The 17,802-nt window shown below is 38.1% G+C and overlaps 1 protein-coding gene across 1 annotated transcript; it reads left to right on the top strand.

The window, feature by feature from the left end:
- Nucleotides 1-277: 277 nt before the first annotated feature.
- On the top strand, nucleotides 278-17,567 carry TMEM207 (transmembrane protein 207). The gene is made up of 5 exons (XM_036242276.1): nucleotides 278-352; nucleotides 2,253-2,290; nucleotides 6,470-6,514; nucleotides 7,379-7,521; nucleotides 17,431-17,567. Exons 1-5 carry the CDS (start codon nucleotides 278-280, stop codon nucleotides 17,565-17,567), a joined length of 438 nt encoding a protein of 145 aa, XP_036098169.1.
- The last annotated feature ends 235 nt before the right edge of the window (nucleotides 17,568-17,802 follow it).

Genomic DNA, 17,802 nt, shown 5'->3' with positions numbered 1-17,802 from the left:
TAGTGTTGCAGATCAGCATGTATAACCTTTGCTTTTAAGGGCTTGACAAACAGTATCAAGGTTCTGACCTTAACCTGAAATTCCTTGAACTCCCAGTACCTGTGAGCATGCACCCAACATTCCTGCCCCCAGCATGCTCTTTACCAGTCACAAGGAGCCATCATTAATGAGTGCTCTGGGAGGAAGCATAATTTATAGAGAAGCTAACAAGTTCTGAGAAAGAGGGAAATAAACACAGACAGCAAACCACTATCTTTGAGCAGCTTGTTCTTTAAGTATGTCAAGATCCAGATCTTTTAGTTTCACTTCAGTGATCTCCAAAACAGGAACCTTGTGTTTGCCACTATTCCAGGTAACCATCTCTCTTTCCGGAAAAGATTTTCGGAGGTACTCTAAGGACCTGATTGGTTTTTGATTTGTTCTTTGGGTAACTTCACCCATACATTTTAAAGATTTCCTTTAAGGAAGTGCTACCAGAATCTTACGACTACTTATATGTATTGGTCAAAGACATAGAAAGCAAAATGGTCCATGAGATTAGTCTTATTTCTTCTTTATTTAGTTCTGTTGCTATTGAAGTAATATGATGCAATGTAATTTTTGCTTAACTTTGCTATGCTGTAAATTTTTTATTAATAAAAAAAAAATGCCATTGACACAGCAAAATGCTATGACAGGGTTAATTTAAGACATGTTTGCTTACTCTTGCCTGCAGCCACACTGGATGGTGGTAGTTTTCCATTGCTGAACAATGTAGACAGAATCATGTTAGAGTTTATTTTGTTTCCTCTGCTCTAACATCTCACTTAGACTAATACCTACAACTCTGTATCTGTGTTACTTGAATGCAATGTATCGGAAAGATGTAGGTCTGAATTATATAGACTTCGCTCCCCATTTCCTGATAACAGGAAGTCTGACCACTGAACTGGCAGCGAGGTGTTAATACGTAATACTGAGTACTCACTCCTTGCTAGGAGAGAGCTCACCAGAAGATTAGAAAATGACTGGAAAGTGAAATGTTGGCTTGATTTGTTTATCTGTTCAACTGGATCCCAAATGATTTCATCTATGCATTATTTATACATAAACTCTCTTTATGGACAAAATTTGAATGTTCATTTTCCTCTCAGTTAGTATCCAAATCTATTTGCAGCCTTCTAGCAGAAGAGAGTGCAACTCATGTGCTGTGCTTATGAATTGTTCATTACCATGCTCTCTGACGGCCAGTGCATGGCCTCCATCTGCAACTCCACAAATGTCTTCGACCAGATAAAGATGGTGGAGTAAATATAACGTGTGGATAAAGATGTGTTTGTGTTTGAGATTAAGGAGAAAAAAATGGCATATCTCACAAAATCCCCACGTGTATCATTTAAAATTTTGTAACTAATTACTTGGCTTTATATTTCTGTGTTATAGACCAGGAAAGTATATACTCCACTAACTTCACCAACCCGTAGTTAGGACTATATATAAATGACATTTAAAGATTTTCTTATTGTACACAGAAGGAGTCTCATGTCAAAGGATAAACAAACAAACCTCTAGAAAAGAGGACTTTCTTTCCTCTGTGATGTGAATTATTGTAACCTGTGAGGCTCAGCACCCAGAACTAAGATAATTGTGTTGATTGCTTATGGTTTGGGTCTTTCAAAGCAAAGCCATCAGAATGATTGCTTTTTCCCTCTTCTTTGACAAAGAGAGAAATGTAAATCTCAACAGGAATGCCATGTGCTCTTAAATAGACCTTAACCTTAGAGCCGGTTAAAGTCATTCCTTCACACATATATTTAATACCCATGAATGCTAATGGAATGGACTTCCGTTTTCATGTGGAGAACTTGTTTTCTTTGTGTGAAAATAATACAACTAATTAACCTCCTTCCTCTAGCTAAAATATAAAAGCAAAGAAGAAACGCAAGGTGCACAAAAGCTCCTTACAGGAAGCAAAATCTGCCCATAGAAAAAACAAAAAGCATTTTTACATCCATCTATAATGGTATGTAGGATAAGAATCTGGCTTACAATATATATCTCCTGTCACTGCTGAGCTGGAAAATCTACACAGAGATTGTTTTGTTTGTTTTTTTCAATTAAAATTCTGTGCACCCAACAATAGTCTTCTATGAGGCTTTACTTAAAAAACACAAACAAAATTATATAAACCCACGTTGCTTCTAGGTGTTATTGTATTAAAGGATTAGACTGATGAGATGTTTGGATTTTATTGTTCTAAACATGTGTTTCAGTTGGTGCTCTCAGACCCACCGTGTGAAGACACTGAAATGTAAGTAAATAGCAAGAGGCGTTTTCAAAATTCAAAGAATAAAAAAAAAAGGCTCAAGTCATTTAAGAAACCCCAAATGAGTTTCAAATGACCAGTATAACCATGCAAGAAAAAGAAAATTGTTTTAAATGCAAGTGGCTAAATTCTTCTAAAAGCAGAAAATAAATGCACTTTTATTATGATCAGCTTTGTTAAATAAATAAGGGGCCTAGTTGATTTGTAGGTATTTTTGCTCACAGCTATCTCCACCATTGAAGTTTCAAGGGTTCTTTACATTCATGCATTATTACATCATCTATGGCTGCATCCACACCCATAAACCTCATCAATGATGGAAGGTAGCTTCCATCAATGATGGAAGAAATCAGTTTCAAATATAAGAAAACTAATGAAAGTTCTCACCTGTATTGTGTACACTTCAAAGTGCTTTTGATATACAGCTGTGGGGACTAAAAATATATATGATACTTTTCTTCCCACCTTCTAAGATTTTCTAGTCGGGATAGTAATTAAATTAAGAGAGCGAGATTAACAGGGGAAAAAAACAAAATTTTAATGCATTTCTATGGGGAATTCACATAAGCATAAAAGTTCCAAATACAGTGGGGCAAAATTGGGTATATATGTCATTTTGGAGAAAGGAGAAAGAAGGGGACTGGATCTTAGATTTCAAAAATGAGACCGGACCACTCACAGGTAATTGAGGAAGAGTGGGACATACAAGGCAGGGAAACATTTGCTAGGCTCCTCAGAGACAAGGGGACACAGAGTATCCAGCTAACTGGCCTTTGACTGAAGCCTCCTATTTGTCTTACTTAATTTAAATTAAACTAAGGCTAACATTCTACATCCCCTTCCTTGACTAGGCCTTTCCATCTGAATCTCTTAGACAGGAAGACGGAGGGTAAAAGGTTCTTTCTGAGTCTTTTGTTTCCTAATAAGTAGCTTAAAATCAGTATCCCAAAAGGCAAAATTTGGTTCCCTTCATAGTCACGTACCACTTAATGACTAGGATATGTTCTTAAATTGATCAAAGTAATGAGTTTATAGTTCACCTTGGGTCCGCAGAGCCTCAGCACTGAGAAGAGTAATAAAGATGAACTGCTCTAACCACCCCTGCAGAACAGAAATCATCTTCACAGCATCCAAGTAAAATAGGTCAGTAGTCATTCCGGTAGGGATAAAAATGACCTCCTTCAACAGAAACTACTAGAGAGGTAGTGGAACTGATACTGGAACTGTCTGCCTGGAACATATGCTCAATTCATCCTATTCCTGGATCCCCCCCCCCCTTTTTGGCATCATTTCCCCATTTCACCAAGCATATCCAAATCTCTAAGTCAGCGTTCTCAACTTGGGGTTCAACGGCCCTTTCACAGGGGTCGCCTAAGACCATCGGAAAACACATATTTCCAATGGTCTTAGGAACCAAACACCCCTCCTCTGTCTCCAGACCTGTCCGCCCACATGCAGATACACCCACATACGTGAGGAATTTCTGTTTGAAAATTGAACTTAAAGACATGGAAATAATGGTGGGGAGGAAAATACACAGGGTTAGAAGACTCATATTTTAATTTAAGTTCTCTGGGCAGCTGGTAACCTCCCCACTTACTTCCCAACTCTGGGTCTCAGTGGTAGAGTGTGTAAAATCCTAAGGGGAAAATAAATGATCTCAAAGGTGCCTGCAATTCCTAAACTACATGATCATTTTGCATTTCTCCAGCTAACTACTTTCTTTTCTTAATTTATTGAGATGACATTTGTTAAAAAAAGTCATACAGGTTTCAGGCATACAATTCTATATAGATCATCTGTATATTGTATTGCTTGTTCATCACCCCAAGTCAGGTCTCCTTCCATCACCATTTATCCTCCCTCTCAGCATCAACCCCCAACCCTTTGGCAATCACTGTACTATTGTCTGTGTCCATAAGTCTTTCTGTTTTTGTCTTTGCTTAATCCCTCAAGTTAACTACTTCTTGACCATTTTGTTGCATATCAGAAAATCCGCCGCTAGGTGCACAGGGTCAGAAAGAGAAAATGAAGTACGAGAGTTTGCATGATTGTTAGCACTGTAAAAATATATTGAGTGGCTCAAAAATTAAAGCTAGAAAACAAAACAAGTAGTTAAATTTAGAACTGACCTCATAATAAGTCTATGGTCTATTTTTAAATGTAAAGAAGAGAAGTAGAGATTTATATATGGAGGGAAATGAAACAATCCACACTCCTGGTCATGAGCTCAGATTTTAAGACTCAAAAACAAGAACCTTGGTTAAGTCATCAAGAAGTTCCCTACATCCATCTCTAAAGTGGGATACTACATTTTTAAGGTTTTATGTTTTTAATATATTTAAAATTTTTATCACTATGAAAGTGATATGTGTACATTTCAAAACTATAAACAATATAGAAATATTGAAAAGATCAAGTGCCTCATAACACCATCTTCAAGAAAAGCAAATATTTTAAATAATTATATATATAAATAAAACTATATAATACTTATTTAGTGGAATCATTGTATTTGTATAAAAGAAAATATACACCGAGTAGAAATTAATGCTCTATATTGTTATACTTATCAAGGCTTTCATATAAAAATAAATCTACACCTTGGCCGGTTTGGCTCAGCAGTTGGAGCATCGGCCTGCAGACCAGAGAGTCCCGGGTTCAGTTTCCACTAGGGGCACATACCAAAAAAATAAATAAATAAATCTATACTTTTTATGAATAGATAATATTCCTTTAAAAGGACGTGCCACTAATTATTATTTTCTTTTTCTTTTATACTCACCCGAGGACATTTCCATTTTTTGTTCAGATAGAGTGGGAGGGAGAGAGATAAACACCGACGTGAAAGGGACACATTGAGTGGCTACCTCCCTCACGACCCAACCAGGGCCGGGGACAAACTGCAACCAAGGTACATCGTGCCCTTAGTGGGAACCGAACCTGGGTTTCTCTGGACCACAGACCGATGCTTTAACTGCTGAGCCAAACCGGCCAGGGCCTACTAATTATTTTTAAAATTCCTTATTGATTATCACTTATCTTAGTATGCTTTTCAAAGTCATACTTCAGTCCTCATTTTTCCCCAGCCATCTGTGCCCGTGCATTTGGCTAAACCCTCTAAGTGTAAAAACAAACAAACACCCAAAAAAAACGTGTTGTCTGCATGACTGAGTTTTGTAAAATTTTTAAGTTGACACTCACATATGTTAAAAAGTCACTTCTGAAGAGAAGAGTGATGAACAGGACACACTTTATGCTGGGAGCCATAAAGTAGCTGACATTTTTGAATGCTTTCAAGCTGAAAAGTGCCAAGTGTTATTTTAACAATGGCTGGAGAAGACATGATTAAGTGCAGCTCCATCGCAGGAGCTTATCAGGCTGTGATGAACAGCTTTCCACGATTTAATCCCAGAACACTTTAACAGCAGCCCATCTACCAAGCTATGAAATAAGTCCATCAGCAAACATACATTCAAAGCACCATGTCTGACAAAGCGAGGGACTCTGGAATGAATAGCACACGTGTTTAAACCTGGGAAGTTAAATCTCTTAAAAATCATACTGTGAACTTTGTTTCTGTGTGATCTTTTAAAACTTATCTTAGGAACAATTAAGTTGTGCTGAGGCACACAAATGGTTTGACCATTCTGACTAAACAAATGAACTTCTATCTAACTCCTTGGTAAATGGTATGTATGGCGACACTCATTCATTTTCCTTTTACCCTAATTTTTTTTCCAACCAGGATTGCAGGGCTGCTATTGCTTACCAAAATATCAAAGGTTAATAGATACTATAACCTTCCCCAGAGAATTTGCATTTTAAAGAACTCTAGGTCTCTGAATCAACAGAATTGTGAAATGGTTATCTTCTAATACCTATGACGTGTTAGTCCTGAAGAGTTAGTCACTGTATTCTCAATGCATCAAACCTACTACTACACAATTATCTGTTTAAGAATCTGACAGCGTCCATTTATACGTATCCTCGGGCTTTGCATGAAGTAGGTATATGGGAAACATTTGCTTAATCGTGTTTGGGGCCTTGAAGTGAGTAAATGATTGTTGGGGAAACCGGTGTAGTCAGAACAAATATTATGGTCCAAAGGAATAGGTTTGGCCATTTAGAGGTCCAACACTAATGGTCTTTCTTTATTACCAGGTGCATAAACTATAAAAATCAATACCCAAGTGACTGGTATATCTGGTAAGGACATCTTCATTTTGTTTATAAAAACCTTTGATGGTATATACATACTCCTTTTTCTAAATAACTGATATGACCCACAAAGTCATACCTAGTAAGCAAATAATAGAGGCCATGTGAATCAATATATATAGAAATATCACTTTCAAGTTGTTGTGAGCATTTACTTAAGTACTTTCTACAACGGGGAAGTAACTATTTTTAGGAATAATAATAGTTTACTCCCTAGTTGAATATCTTTAAAGGTTAGATTATTGTTCCTTTTCTTGATATCTTTTGAAATGCCTCTTTCACTGATTTTAGTTCTGGCCTTAAAAACCATTCAAAATAAGACTACTGCCTCTTTTAAGAGCTAGTCTTTTAGAAATTTTGAGTTATTATAACATCCTAAATGCTGACTTCCATATTTTCCATACTACACATTACCAATTTTCTCATTTAGATAGCTCCTCAAAGACAGAGACTGTGTCTTATCTTGTCAACCTTTGAATCCCCAACCCCAACACCTAAAATCTGTTCTGTTGTTTAAATCCTGGTGGAATGAATGGATTTATGGCTGCATGAAAGGAATAATGGCTAAATGGATTAAAGGACCAAGACCCCTGCTCCTTAGAACCACCTTCCAATTTCCAAAGAGAAAACAGTTATGATCACCTGGCAAGATCAACCCACGCTGAGCTCAGCATTCATTCCGGGTTCAGTGAAAATGTGCCAGTGGTGCTGTGGGGGCTGCTTAAGGAACTCAGCCTGTCAGACTGCTTGCAGCCAGTCTTGTGAGTTCTTGCCCCCTTTCAGGAAGTGATAGGAGCTCTGAAGTTCCCTGCACGCTCCCCTTCACTCCTGTCCTGCTTCTTCTGGCATCAGGTTCTTGCTGCTCATTGTCCTGGCGGTTCTGCTCTGCGGGGCAGCGCTCTTCTGCCTTCAGGGCTGGCTCAGGAGATGCAGTGCAGGATGCTCAGGACGCACCGTGGCTGTTTTTGCTGTTGGAGACTTGGACTCTGTTTATGGTAAGCTGTCTGCGCAGTTCTGGGTTTGCTCTCTGAAACCTTATGGTTTTGGGGAGAATTCAAACACGAATCTCTGGAAAGCAGATTTGTGGACTTACAACAAGACAGAGTGTATTGAAGATTCAAAGGCATGCACTGGGGGGAAAGTGAGGAGACCTCAGAAGAAAGGACACCTCCAAAGGAAAACACACGTGGTCTCGGGGAAATGATTTATAGTTGAGTATAGGGACAGAACCTAAACATTGCTGTCAGTCAACAAGCAGAAAAGAGGAGATATACAGGGCTGGTTGCTTTGAGTGAGAGGTAAAGAGAAGTATTTCTGAGATTTTGATATCAGTCGATACTACCCTGTGTTCATAGTCTCATTTACCGAGCCTTACTTATCTACAGTAACATTGCACCACATTTTCCAGGTTGTCAGCTACCAATGGACAGTTTAGAAAACTTGGAATTGTCAGGGGAGTTAAATACTCATATGTATATACCAGACACATTGGCAGCATCCTGATCCTACCTTCCCTCCCCCACCCTTCACACCATGCCCTTCCTACTATTGTCCTGCCTGCACTAGGTAGGAAGTAATTGAGAACGTTGCGGTCTTACAGTGATTAATGCCAAGGCTTGTCCTCATCCAGAACGTCTGCTGTGATACTTTTGTGTGCTGTGTACTACAGTTGCCTGAGTGCTGAGTAGAGATTAACAACTGCACTTCAGAAACATGGACCAGATAAGATTTCCGATAGCGGGTGTAGGGCTTGTCCTGGAAAAACGAACAGCTAAATACAAAGTGGAATACACATAAACTAAAATATTTTAATATCAAAACTCATTACTCTGAAGTTTAGTGATTATATTCACTATCGACTTTTTTTAAGTCATTATTTACCATTGTCATTTTGAGAAATGGTTGTTTTAGGAAAGGTAATTAAAACCTCTAATGAAAATAGTTCTTTCTCCTAAAATCAAAATTAGTTTCTTCTGAACACAGAGGGAAATAGGGTCACTGACCTTCTAACAAAACACATGTCAACACGGTCACCTTAGTCTATTTTTTTTAAATTTAACTAGAGGTATTCAATAAACAAATACAATTATGTTCCTTTCAACTTACTTGAGTTTCTAAAGAGGAGAATTCATCCTGGTCCTCTTAGCCCTCTTCTTTCTCTAAGGAAGACTTTTCTAGGCTTCCTGGAATCTTAAAAAAAATAATGTTTTTTTTTAACTTTAGTAAGTTACCCACTTATATTGTTATACTTTTAAAGTAATTTATGTGCCATGATTATATCCCCATTTATTGAATGTTTTCATGCTTCCTGGATGGTGGTGTGTATACATGCTTTTGAATTTGCCTGCACTTACTTGAACAGGTATGACTGAGAGAAGGGGTCAAGGCTGACATGGTACTTCGGAAATCTGCATCTAATAGCACTGAGTGCAGGCATTAGAATTACATTCTCTATATTATCCTGAAGTTATCATGGACAGGAAAAGAAACTACTTGGGGAAATTTTTTTTTTTTTTTAATAACATAGTCACAATTTATTTCACATCTACCAAGTTCTAGGCATTAGGTCAAGGGTTTCTCAGAGATCATCTCTAGTTCCTAAATACTAGCTTGGAACAGTGGCTATTACTTCTCTTAGAGGATGTTATCTACTTCTCTCACTCTACTGAACAAATGCACCGCATAGATCTTTTTTTCTTTTTTTTTAATTAATTAATTTTTGTTACAGATGTTTCTCCTTTTCCCCCCACTGATTCCCCCTCCCCCTCCCTCCCTGCCCTGTCCCCAGTTTGTTGTCCATGTCCACTGTTCATGCATACATGCATATGAGTTCTGTGGTTTATCTCTCTCCCACCACCCCCTCTTCTGGGGATTGTCAGTCTGTACCCCACTTCCACATCTCTGGGACTACCCCATTCCTCAGACTGTTATGTTCATTATATTCCACAAATAAGTGAGAGCATATGAAACTTGTCTTTCTCTGTTTGGCTTGTTTCACTTAGGATGATACTTTCCAGGTCCCTCCATGCAGTCTCAAAGGATAAGAGATCTTTCTTTCTTACAGCTGCATAGTACTCCATTGTGTATATGTACCACAGCTTTTTTATCCATTCATCTACTGAGGGACACTTGGGCTGTTTCCAGATCTTAGCACCACATAGATCTTTGCTGTAAGTCAGGTATATACTTCAGATTGTCCAGAATTAGAGGTAGGAAGCCAAAGAAAATTTGTGCAGGGCATTCATGGCTTAGCCACCCTCACTAAGTACAGCTTCATATCCTGAATCTCCAGCTATTTCCATATTGTGATCCTTTAATTTTAGAGATTGTGCTCTAGAATCCTCATTCCCTTCTTTATTCTATCCCTTCTCCCTTAATTCCACTGGCATATCTCTGGATCTTTCTTTGATCAAGGAACAATTAAACTCTCCCCAACCTATGCTGTATTACAAAGTTCATGTTCATTGATGTCCATCTTAGAGCCCACAGGTTCAGATGCCCCTTCCTATTCATTTTTTTCTTCCCCCACACTGGGTTGGGTGTTCGGCTGTCTCGTCCATTGACCGTCTCCCAGCCTGTGCCCTGGATGCTCTGGAGGGCTGTACAGGCAGGGAATAGTCACTCACGTGGCCTTCGATGTGGGTGTGGCTGCCAGAGTTGTGCGTCTTGGCATTTTTGTCTCTTCTCTGCAACAAAATGTAAAAGAGTCGTTCAGGAAGTGGTATTCTCGAGTCACCTCTTCTTAACTAGTAATTTTTGGAAGTCCGTTCCAGGGAGTCAATGCTTTAGGTAGTCTGAAACCCAGACCCATGTGGGTTTCCTTTCCCCGCTGGACCCCACCATGCTTTCACTTCTCCAGCCAATGGTTCTTCCTACCCGGTATTTCCACAGAAGGAGCTGCTTTCCAAAAGGGAAGTGAGGAAACCACTACTGGCAGCTTTGTATGGTTAAAGAGGGAGGGAAGGGCCCAAACCACAGCCTCTACCTCCATAATCCCCACAAATGATGTGCTCACAGCTTGCAGTTGAGTGCGGTTCCTGCTGGCTTCAGACACCCACTCTGCAGGTTGTGGGGCGTGCTTCTGAGTCTTCCTCATACCCACTGCTCAGAATGGGGATAAATAAGAACTCACTTGAGGATACGGGTGACATGTTAAAATATAAAATAGGGCTTGTGGACTCCCTATGACTCTTGAGCACAAAGGGGATGATAGGTTGTTCCCTTCTGAAAACAGAATGTAGACAGTGGGTCATTTAATTCATTTTAATGGAGACATTAGATTTTCTCCATTAACCTTGGGTTCCTCCTAGACCTTTATTTTATATTTTCAGAACTCATTTTATGTTATTATCACTATTTGCTGAATATATTAGTTGAAATAGCTCTGTTCTTCTGACCTGTGGTTGAGAGATTTAGCTCTTAGGATCCCACGGAAGCTGCCTCAACTAAATAGAGCCAAGAGGATAATTTTGACTGATTATTGGAGGTTGGAGTGGACTGAACTTTACTGATGTTAAAATACATAAAATAGGAACTTTCTCTCACTAGCAGTTCCTGACAATATTACATGGCTCAGGTTGCCAATTATCTTGATTAGAAATATCAAAGAAAGGAAAACACTTGGCTTGGGAACCTCATCAAAGGTGTTCAGGGAAGACCTTACCAGCCTAGCCCATCCGAATGGCTGATGAGATTTTAGTCTAGGAAAGGTCCTTGGAAATCCCAGCCAAACATCCTGCACCTAACAGCATCTCCTAGGCCAGCAGTCATATCTTTTCACAGTTCTCTGCTGATCTGGTGCTCAGATTTCTCAGTTTTTCTTCCCTTCTCATAGGATCTATGTTTCTAAATCCATAATATGATTAAACTCTTTATGCACCAATAAGGGAGACTTAATCTCTCTGATACTCCATGGAGGGTAAGAAGAAAAAGGAGGTATTGTTAGAGAAAGAAGAGGAGAAAGACCAGAAGAAAGTCAAGAAAGGGGAGGAGAAAGGGAAGATGAAAAGTAAGAGGAGAAGGAACCTATAGTTTGAAGGTAAAGATATTTTAAGGGCTGACATTAAAACCTATTTATTTTATACAATCCCAAAAATCATGTTACAGTCAAACCTTGGTTCTCAAACCTCAAATGTCTCCCATCTCGAACAATTCAGTTGTCAACCAAGATGTTGATGGAAAATGTCTGAGGTGTGGAACCGAACTTCACTTCTCAACGTGACAACCCTTTCTTGCTGATAGCTGTGTGATCAGTCATACTCTCTCAGGCGACAAACAAAGGAGAGAAATGTGAGAGGATAAGTCAGTTTACCACTAAACCTTGAGTTGTTAACATCTCAGGAAATTGTAGGTTTTTTTGTTTTGTTTTGTTTTGTTTTTGTTTTGCTTTTGTTGCTGTTTATTACTATTAAATATATACAGTATGCCACCATCGGTCCTAAGAAAATTAGTAATAGCAGCAAAGAGAAAAGGAAAGTTGTGAGAACAATAGAGCTTAAAAAAATAATCATAAAGTATGATAGAGGTGCTCTTGTGTCTGATCTGGCTACTAAGTACATCATGGAGAAATCAATGATTCGCACAACTGTCAAACATAGAAAGGCCATCAGGAGTGCTGATGATGCTAGGGTGTGAATGTGCTCAGGAAAGGACAATCACAGACAATTCGGAAAGGTTAAAACAGGGAATCATCTCTGGGTCTGGAATGGATTAATTCAATTTACATTTTTTTCTAATGGGGAAAAAATCATTCTGTTTTTGAACAAATTGCTTCTTGAATGGCCTTCTGGAAGCACTGTATTTTGCTCTGTTTCAGGCCCAACTCTTCTTCCTGGACCCTCAGGATCTGCTAGATTGTCCCTTTCCCCCATCACTCTTGCCCCATGCCCGACCCACCTGGTCTTGTTTTCTATTAGCATCTCTGCCGTCGTCCCAGAAAGGACCCGTCCGCTGCCACGATGTCTTCTTGAAGTAGTCTGAGACCCTCTTGCTCGCCTCTTTCAACCCTCAGAGACGAACAATTCTAGTATAATTCAGGTGATTAGTTTTGTTTTCTAGCACCAGTAAAAATAATGTAGTGTTTCAACTCTTTTTTAAATCTCATTATTTTACCTACGTTAATGAAGCTCCTGGAATCCCTCCTTTTCAATAATTCAACAGAGCACACAGATTTACTACCAGTTTTAGTTTTCCCCTCAAGTGTGTAAATCGAGAATGAGGATACATATTGGACAGCAGAAAGTAATTTTTTAAAGACATGTATCATTTTTTTAGGAAAGGTGGGGATGGAAGAAGAGAAAAATCATTAAAATTCTCACACATCCATTTGTATTCCAAACCTCTAGCGTTTGCGATCGATGCTCTTCACTTTGTAAGACCAAGGACTACACAACAGAGAGACTAGATAGAGAATACACCTAATGGAAAAAAGAAGAAAATAAAGACATTTTGGGTTTGTTAGATTAACTGTTTTGTTTATTTTTTTAAATTAGTGTTTGAACAAATAAGTAATGACAAAGGAGTCATTAAAAGGAGTTTTAAAGTTTCTTACAAACAGGTGGTTTTATACTTCACTGAAAATGTGACCGATAATAAGTTTTCATTGAAAACAAGGTTGTGGGGCTGAATAAAAGCCTTATTTATAAAGTAGGACATTTAAAGATAATAAAGACAAAGAAAGCTGGGGTTTGGGAGGTCAGAGAAGGATGAAGAGCATGAGGAAGACAAACAAACTAGTGTTTATTAGGAAAGAATTTAAGAGCCTAAGAGAAGGATCTCTGCCATCCTCTCTCCATCTTTTTTTAACAAAAAATAGTAAGTTACTATAAAATCTACATTGAACTCTGTCTTTCTATTTCATGTGTATCAGAGCTGGGTCCCCTCAGCCCTGACATAGTGGCAAACAGGTCCCCGCCTTCCTGAGAGTCCTCGAGGGGAGAATCCCTGAGACACCCCTCCTGAGAGTGCTCGCTGTGGCTCAGCTTTCCCTCAGAGCTGATCTCCCTGATAATGCTGCCTTTCAACTATCCAATATCCCTGACCCCATTTCTTCTACTATTTCAAAGATAATCTTTCCTTTTTCTTATTTCAGGGCAAATAGAAATGCCAGTCTCCCAGCAGAGATTAAATGTGAGTGCTCCAAGTCGGGGAGGGGAAGGGGGACAGGGGAGACAGACGAGAGCAGGACTTACACTCTGCTCCCCTTTTCTCTACTGCACCCAGGGTCCTGCCTTGTGTCAGAATCCTTCTTAAATGTCACTTCCCTATACTTTATATTCTCCATGTAGATATTCTGTGACTCCTTTAGGTAAGGAAAGAGTATTGTATTGACACACATTGATGGAAGAGTGTGATCATCGTAGCTGCTCATATTTATTGAGGATTTACCATGTGTTCATGCTCTGTGCTAACACTTGACATCCTCAATTTCATTTATTTTCCCCTGTATCTCTATCTGGGGTTCACCAACATTCAGAAGCTTCTAAGATGATGGAACAAAGGCACTTAGAAATTAAGCAAGACGAGTAGTAGATGAAAGAACTGTGACTCAAATTCAGGCATTCTTCACCAGCCCCATATAAAAGGATGAGACAGAGAAGGGAAAAGATCAAAAAGAGCTAGAAAGGGCACATTAAAACAAGCCAAGTTTATTGGAGTGATTCTTAATTGTGTGGGAAATCTGAAATCAGCTTATAAAAACTCAGCAATGAGTGTATTGGTTTTGTACAATTAAACAATATACTCTTAATTCTTCACCAACAGTTCTGTCAAAACCATAGGATTTTTGCAGGGACCTTTTAACCGAGTTCTCTCAGATTCTTAATTTGTCGAAAGATAAAAATAATGCCTGCTCCCCTTCCAATCACGTGATATTATACACAAACATGATTGGAAAAGAATTGAAAACTGATATGTGTTCGATTGTACAAAAGCTCTCCGAACACATTGCCTTAGTTAGGTTCATCAAATGAATGCCTCGTGGTTTTCACAGCAAGCGGAAGAACAACAGCCAAATCTGTTATAAGGAGGTAACAATAAAACTTTCCTATCAGAGAGGGCAACTGTCGATATCCTGTTGCCTGGAGCACCATATTGATAATGGCAGTGACGGAAACACATTTGAGCTAATAAGTGTGTCAAGTCAGTCCGGGTGAGGACTCCCGGCAGAATGATAGTTAGATTGCCCTTGACTCTGTGCTGGACACTCCGAGCAGTTTGCCTGGAGAGTGGGTGGTGCTCAGTACCAGTATCCACAACGGAGGGAAGTGCTGGGGCAAGACACTTCATCACCGTTAACTCGGTTTTATCAAGTCCCTCAGACTTAGATGACATCCTAAACTTCTTCTTTAAAAAAAAAAAAAAAAGACAGAAAAAATGTTTTATTGACTTTTTAGAGAGAGAGGAAGGGAGAGGGAGATAAAGATAAAAACATCGATGAGAGACACACGGATTGGCTCCTGCATGCTCCCCACCAGGGATCCAGCCCCCAACCTGGGCAGGTGCCCTGACCAGGAATCCAGCAGGTGACCTCTTTGTCCATGAGTGGACACTCAAGCACTGAGCCACACTGGCTGGGCTAACATCCTAAACTTCTTAACTGAAAAAGACTCTAATGCCACAAATTTTTCACTTAATAATTTCTGTTATAACCTTAATAGTGATAATGATTAAAATATTATTTGACCATTGAGACAGGATAAATTAAAAAATAATATTGTGAATAAAAAAAATATGCATATTTCTAGCATAGTATGGTTCTTGATATGAACTAATAATACTAATATTTATAGTAATAGTAATTATAGTGAACTCTTCATGAGGAATTACTATGTGCCAGGCTTTGTTTCAAGCACTTTACATTCATTTAGCCTTGCTTTTATAGATGTAGATATCATCATTATTCATTTACCACATGAAAGAAAACTACAGAACAGAAGGATTATGTAGTAGCTTAGAAGCAGATAATTCTTAAATAAATAATTTCTTCAAAAAAGTGCTGAACCAAGAGGTAAGACATACTCTAAATATAACTCGACCCTTTACGTATTATGTTAATATTTGAGTTACTATGCTTTGCTCTGCAAACTAGTGAGATGCAAAATAAAACAAATATAAATATATAAAAATCCATGATCTGAATAAATGTATTGTCTCCAAAGTAATAATTTTGAGCAATCTACATCTAGATTCCTGTAATGCAGCTATTGCTTAATACATACAACTATGCTAAATTGTGTTGATAATTGTGGCATGGTAAAAGGGACCTCCTCAACAGTATCAACAGTTAATCCTTTAAGGAAGAGGTCAGCAAACTCTTTCTATTGAGGGCCAGATAGGAAATATGTTTGCTTTGCAGGCCATAGTCTCTGTGGAAGGACTTACCTCTGTCACTATAATGCAGAAAACAGGCAGAGGGCATGTATAAAGGAATGGGCATGGCTATATCATAATTAAATTTAATATACAAAAGCAGTCAGAGAATTTGACTGTTTAGGTTAAAAGCCTAGTTTCTTCTTTAAAGATAAATTTCTGGTTGTTAGTATTGTCTTGGGAGGAAGGAATTAAATCATTCCCAGACAGGTAAAGAGCCATTTGGGAAAAAAAAAAAAGGAAAGAATATAAAGAAAGAAATGGTTATAAAATATTACTGTTGATTTCCTGTGACTCCAAAATGGTTTTTCAGGAAAATACTAATAGAAGATTTCCAAAAGAGCTATTGGAGTTAGTGCATGGTCTCTTGAGGCAATCAGTTTGAGGAGGAAAATGCTTGTTTTGGATATTTAATGGCTTGCAGAATACATAATCTAAAAATTAAGAACTTTGATTTCAAAATTTAAGAGTGCCTTACTTTTTTGTGTGTATATACTTTAGTTGCAAACTTTTCAAAACTTAACATTTTTATTATTCATCATAAAGATTTTTTTAAAGTAATTAATTGCATTAGTTGCAGTTTTCAGAGCGTAAATATAAAATAATGAAAGTCAGATGTAATGTTTTAATGTTTCTAGTGAGATTTGCATTTCCCATGATGGGAGCATTAGCTAAAGTTCCATTATTATGTACAGGAATCTTGGTTTCTGATCTAACAAAAATGGCATTTCTTCTAGTTTCAGCTGCTAAATTGTAAATGCTTCTTGATGTGTTAGTCAATGATGATATACAGTAGTCCCCTCTTATCTGCAAGGGATACTTTTTAAGACCCCCAGTGAAGGTTGAAAGCTGTGGATAGTACCAAGTATATACACTATATACATATTTTTTTCCTTTTGCATATATAGCTATGGTAAAGTTTAATTTATAAATAAGACACTGTAAGAGATTACCAATAATTACAATAAAATAGAATGATTATAACAATATACTCTAATAAAAGTTATGTGAATGGCTTTGGAAACATTAATAAGTAAAACAGGAGTTACTTGAACAGAAGCAATGAAATGTCTTGACAGTCAGTCCAGTAACCAAAATGGCTACCAAGTGGCCAACGGGCAGGTAGCGTGTACCATGTGAATACGCTGGACAAAGGGATGATTTACATCCCGGGTGGGACTGAGCAAGACAGCTCAAGATTTCAAAACAGTACTCAGAACAGCATGCAATTTAAAATTTATGAATACTTTGTTTCTGAAATTTTTCATTTAATATTTTTGGACTATGGTTGACTTTGCACAATTGAAACTGCTGAAAGCAAAACCACCAATAAGGGGCAACTACTGTAATCAGCTCCTGAGAGCAAATGTTCTTGCTGTAGTGACTAAGATGATTGCACATTTTTTTCCCCAAGTATACAAATAATTTTCTGTTGCTCCAGTGACTCAAGAAATGTCCTATTTTACTTGGCACTTCATGTACATCTGTTTTAAGCTGAGTAGAAAGATTACAAATTCCCATCTGTCTCTTTCCAGGGGCAGAAGCAGCTGTAACTCCAACTGTTGGAATTCACCTTCAAACTCAACACCCTGAACTGTGTCCTGTTCCATGTTTCAACACTTTAGGCCCTCCTCCTCCATATGAAGAACTTGTGAAAGCAAGCCACGTTTAGATCTGGATCATCAATTGAAAATGTTAGAAATATTTTTAAGTCCAAGACATCAAATGTAGGAACAATTTTCTCATTTAGTGAGATCAATTAATATAGCCTGAAAAAGGACAGATAGACAACAGAATGAATGTAGGGAAAATTTTGGTCAGGAAGACATTTCAGTAGTAAATTAGTGGACTCAATGTATCACTGCTGTGTTTCATTTTTCTGCTATACAACTAAATTAATGTTTCTC

The sequence above is a fragment of the Molossus molossus genome, unplaced genomic scaffold (genome assembly GCF_014108415.1).
Source record: "Molossus molossus isolate mMolMol1 unplaced genomic scaffold, mMolMol1.p scaffold_m16_p_5, whole genome shotgun sequence".
Classification (NCBI taxonomy): domain Eukaryota; kingdom Metazoa; phylum Chordata; class Mammalia; order Chiroptera; family Molossidae; genus Molossus; species Molossus molossus.
Note: the sequence above shows the minus strand (reverse complement) of the source record. Positions and strands in the feature narration are given on the sequence as shown.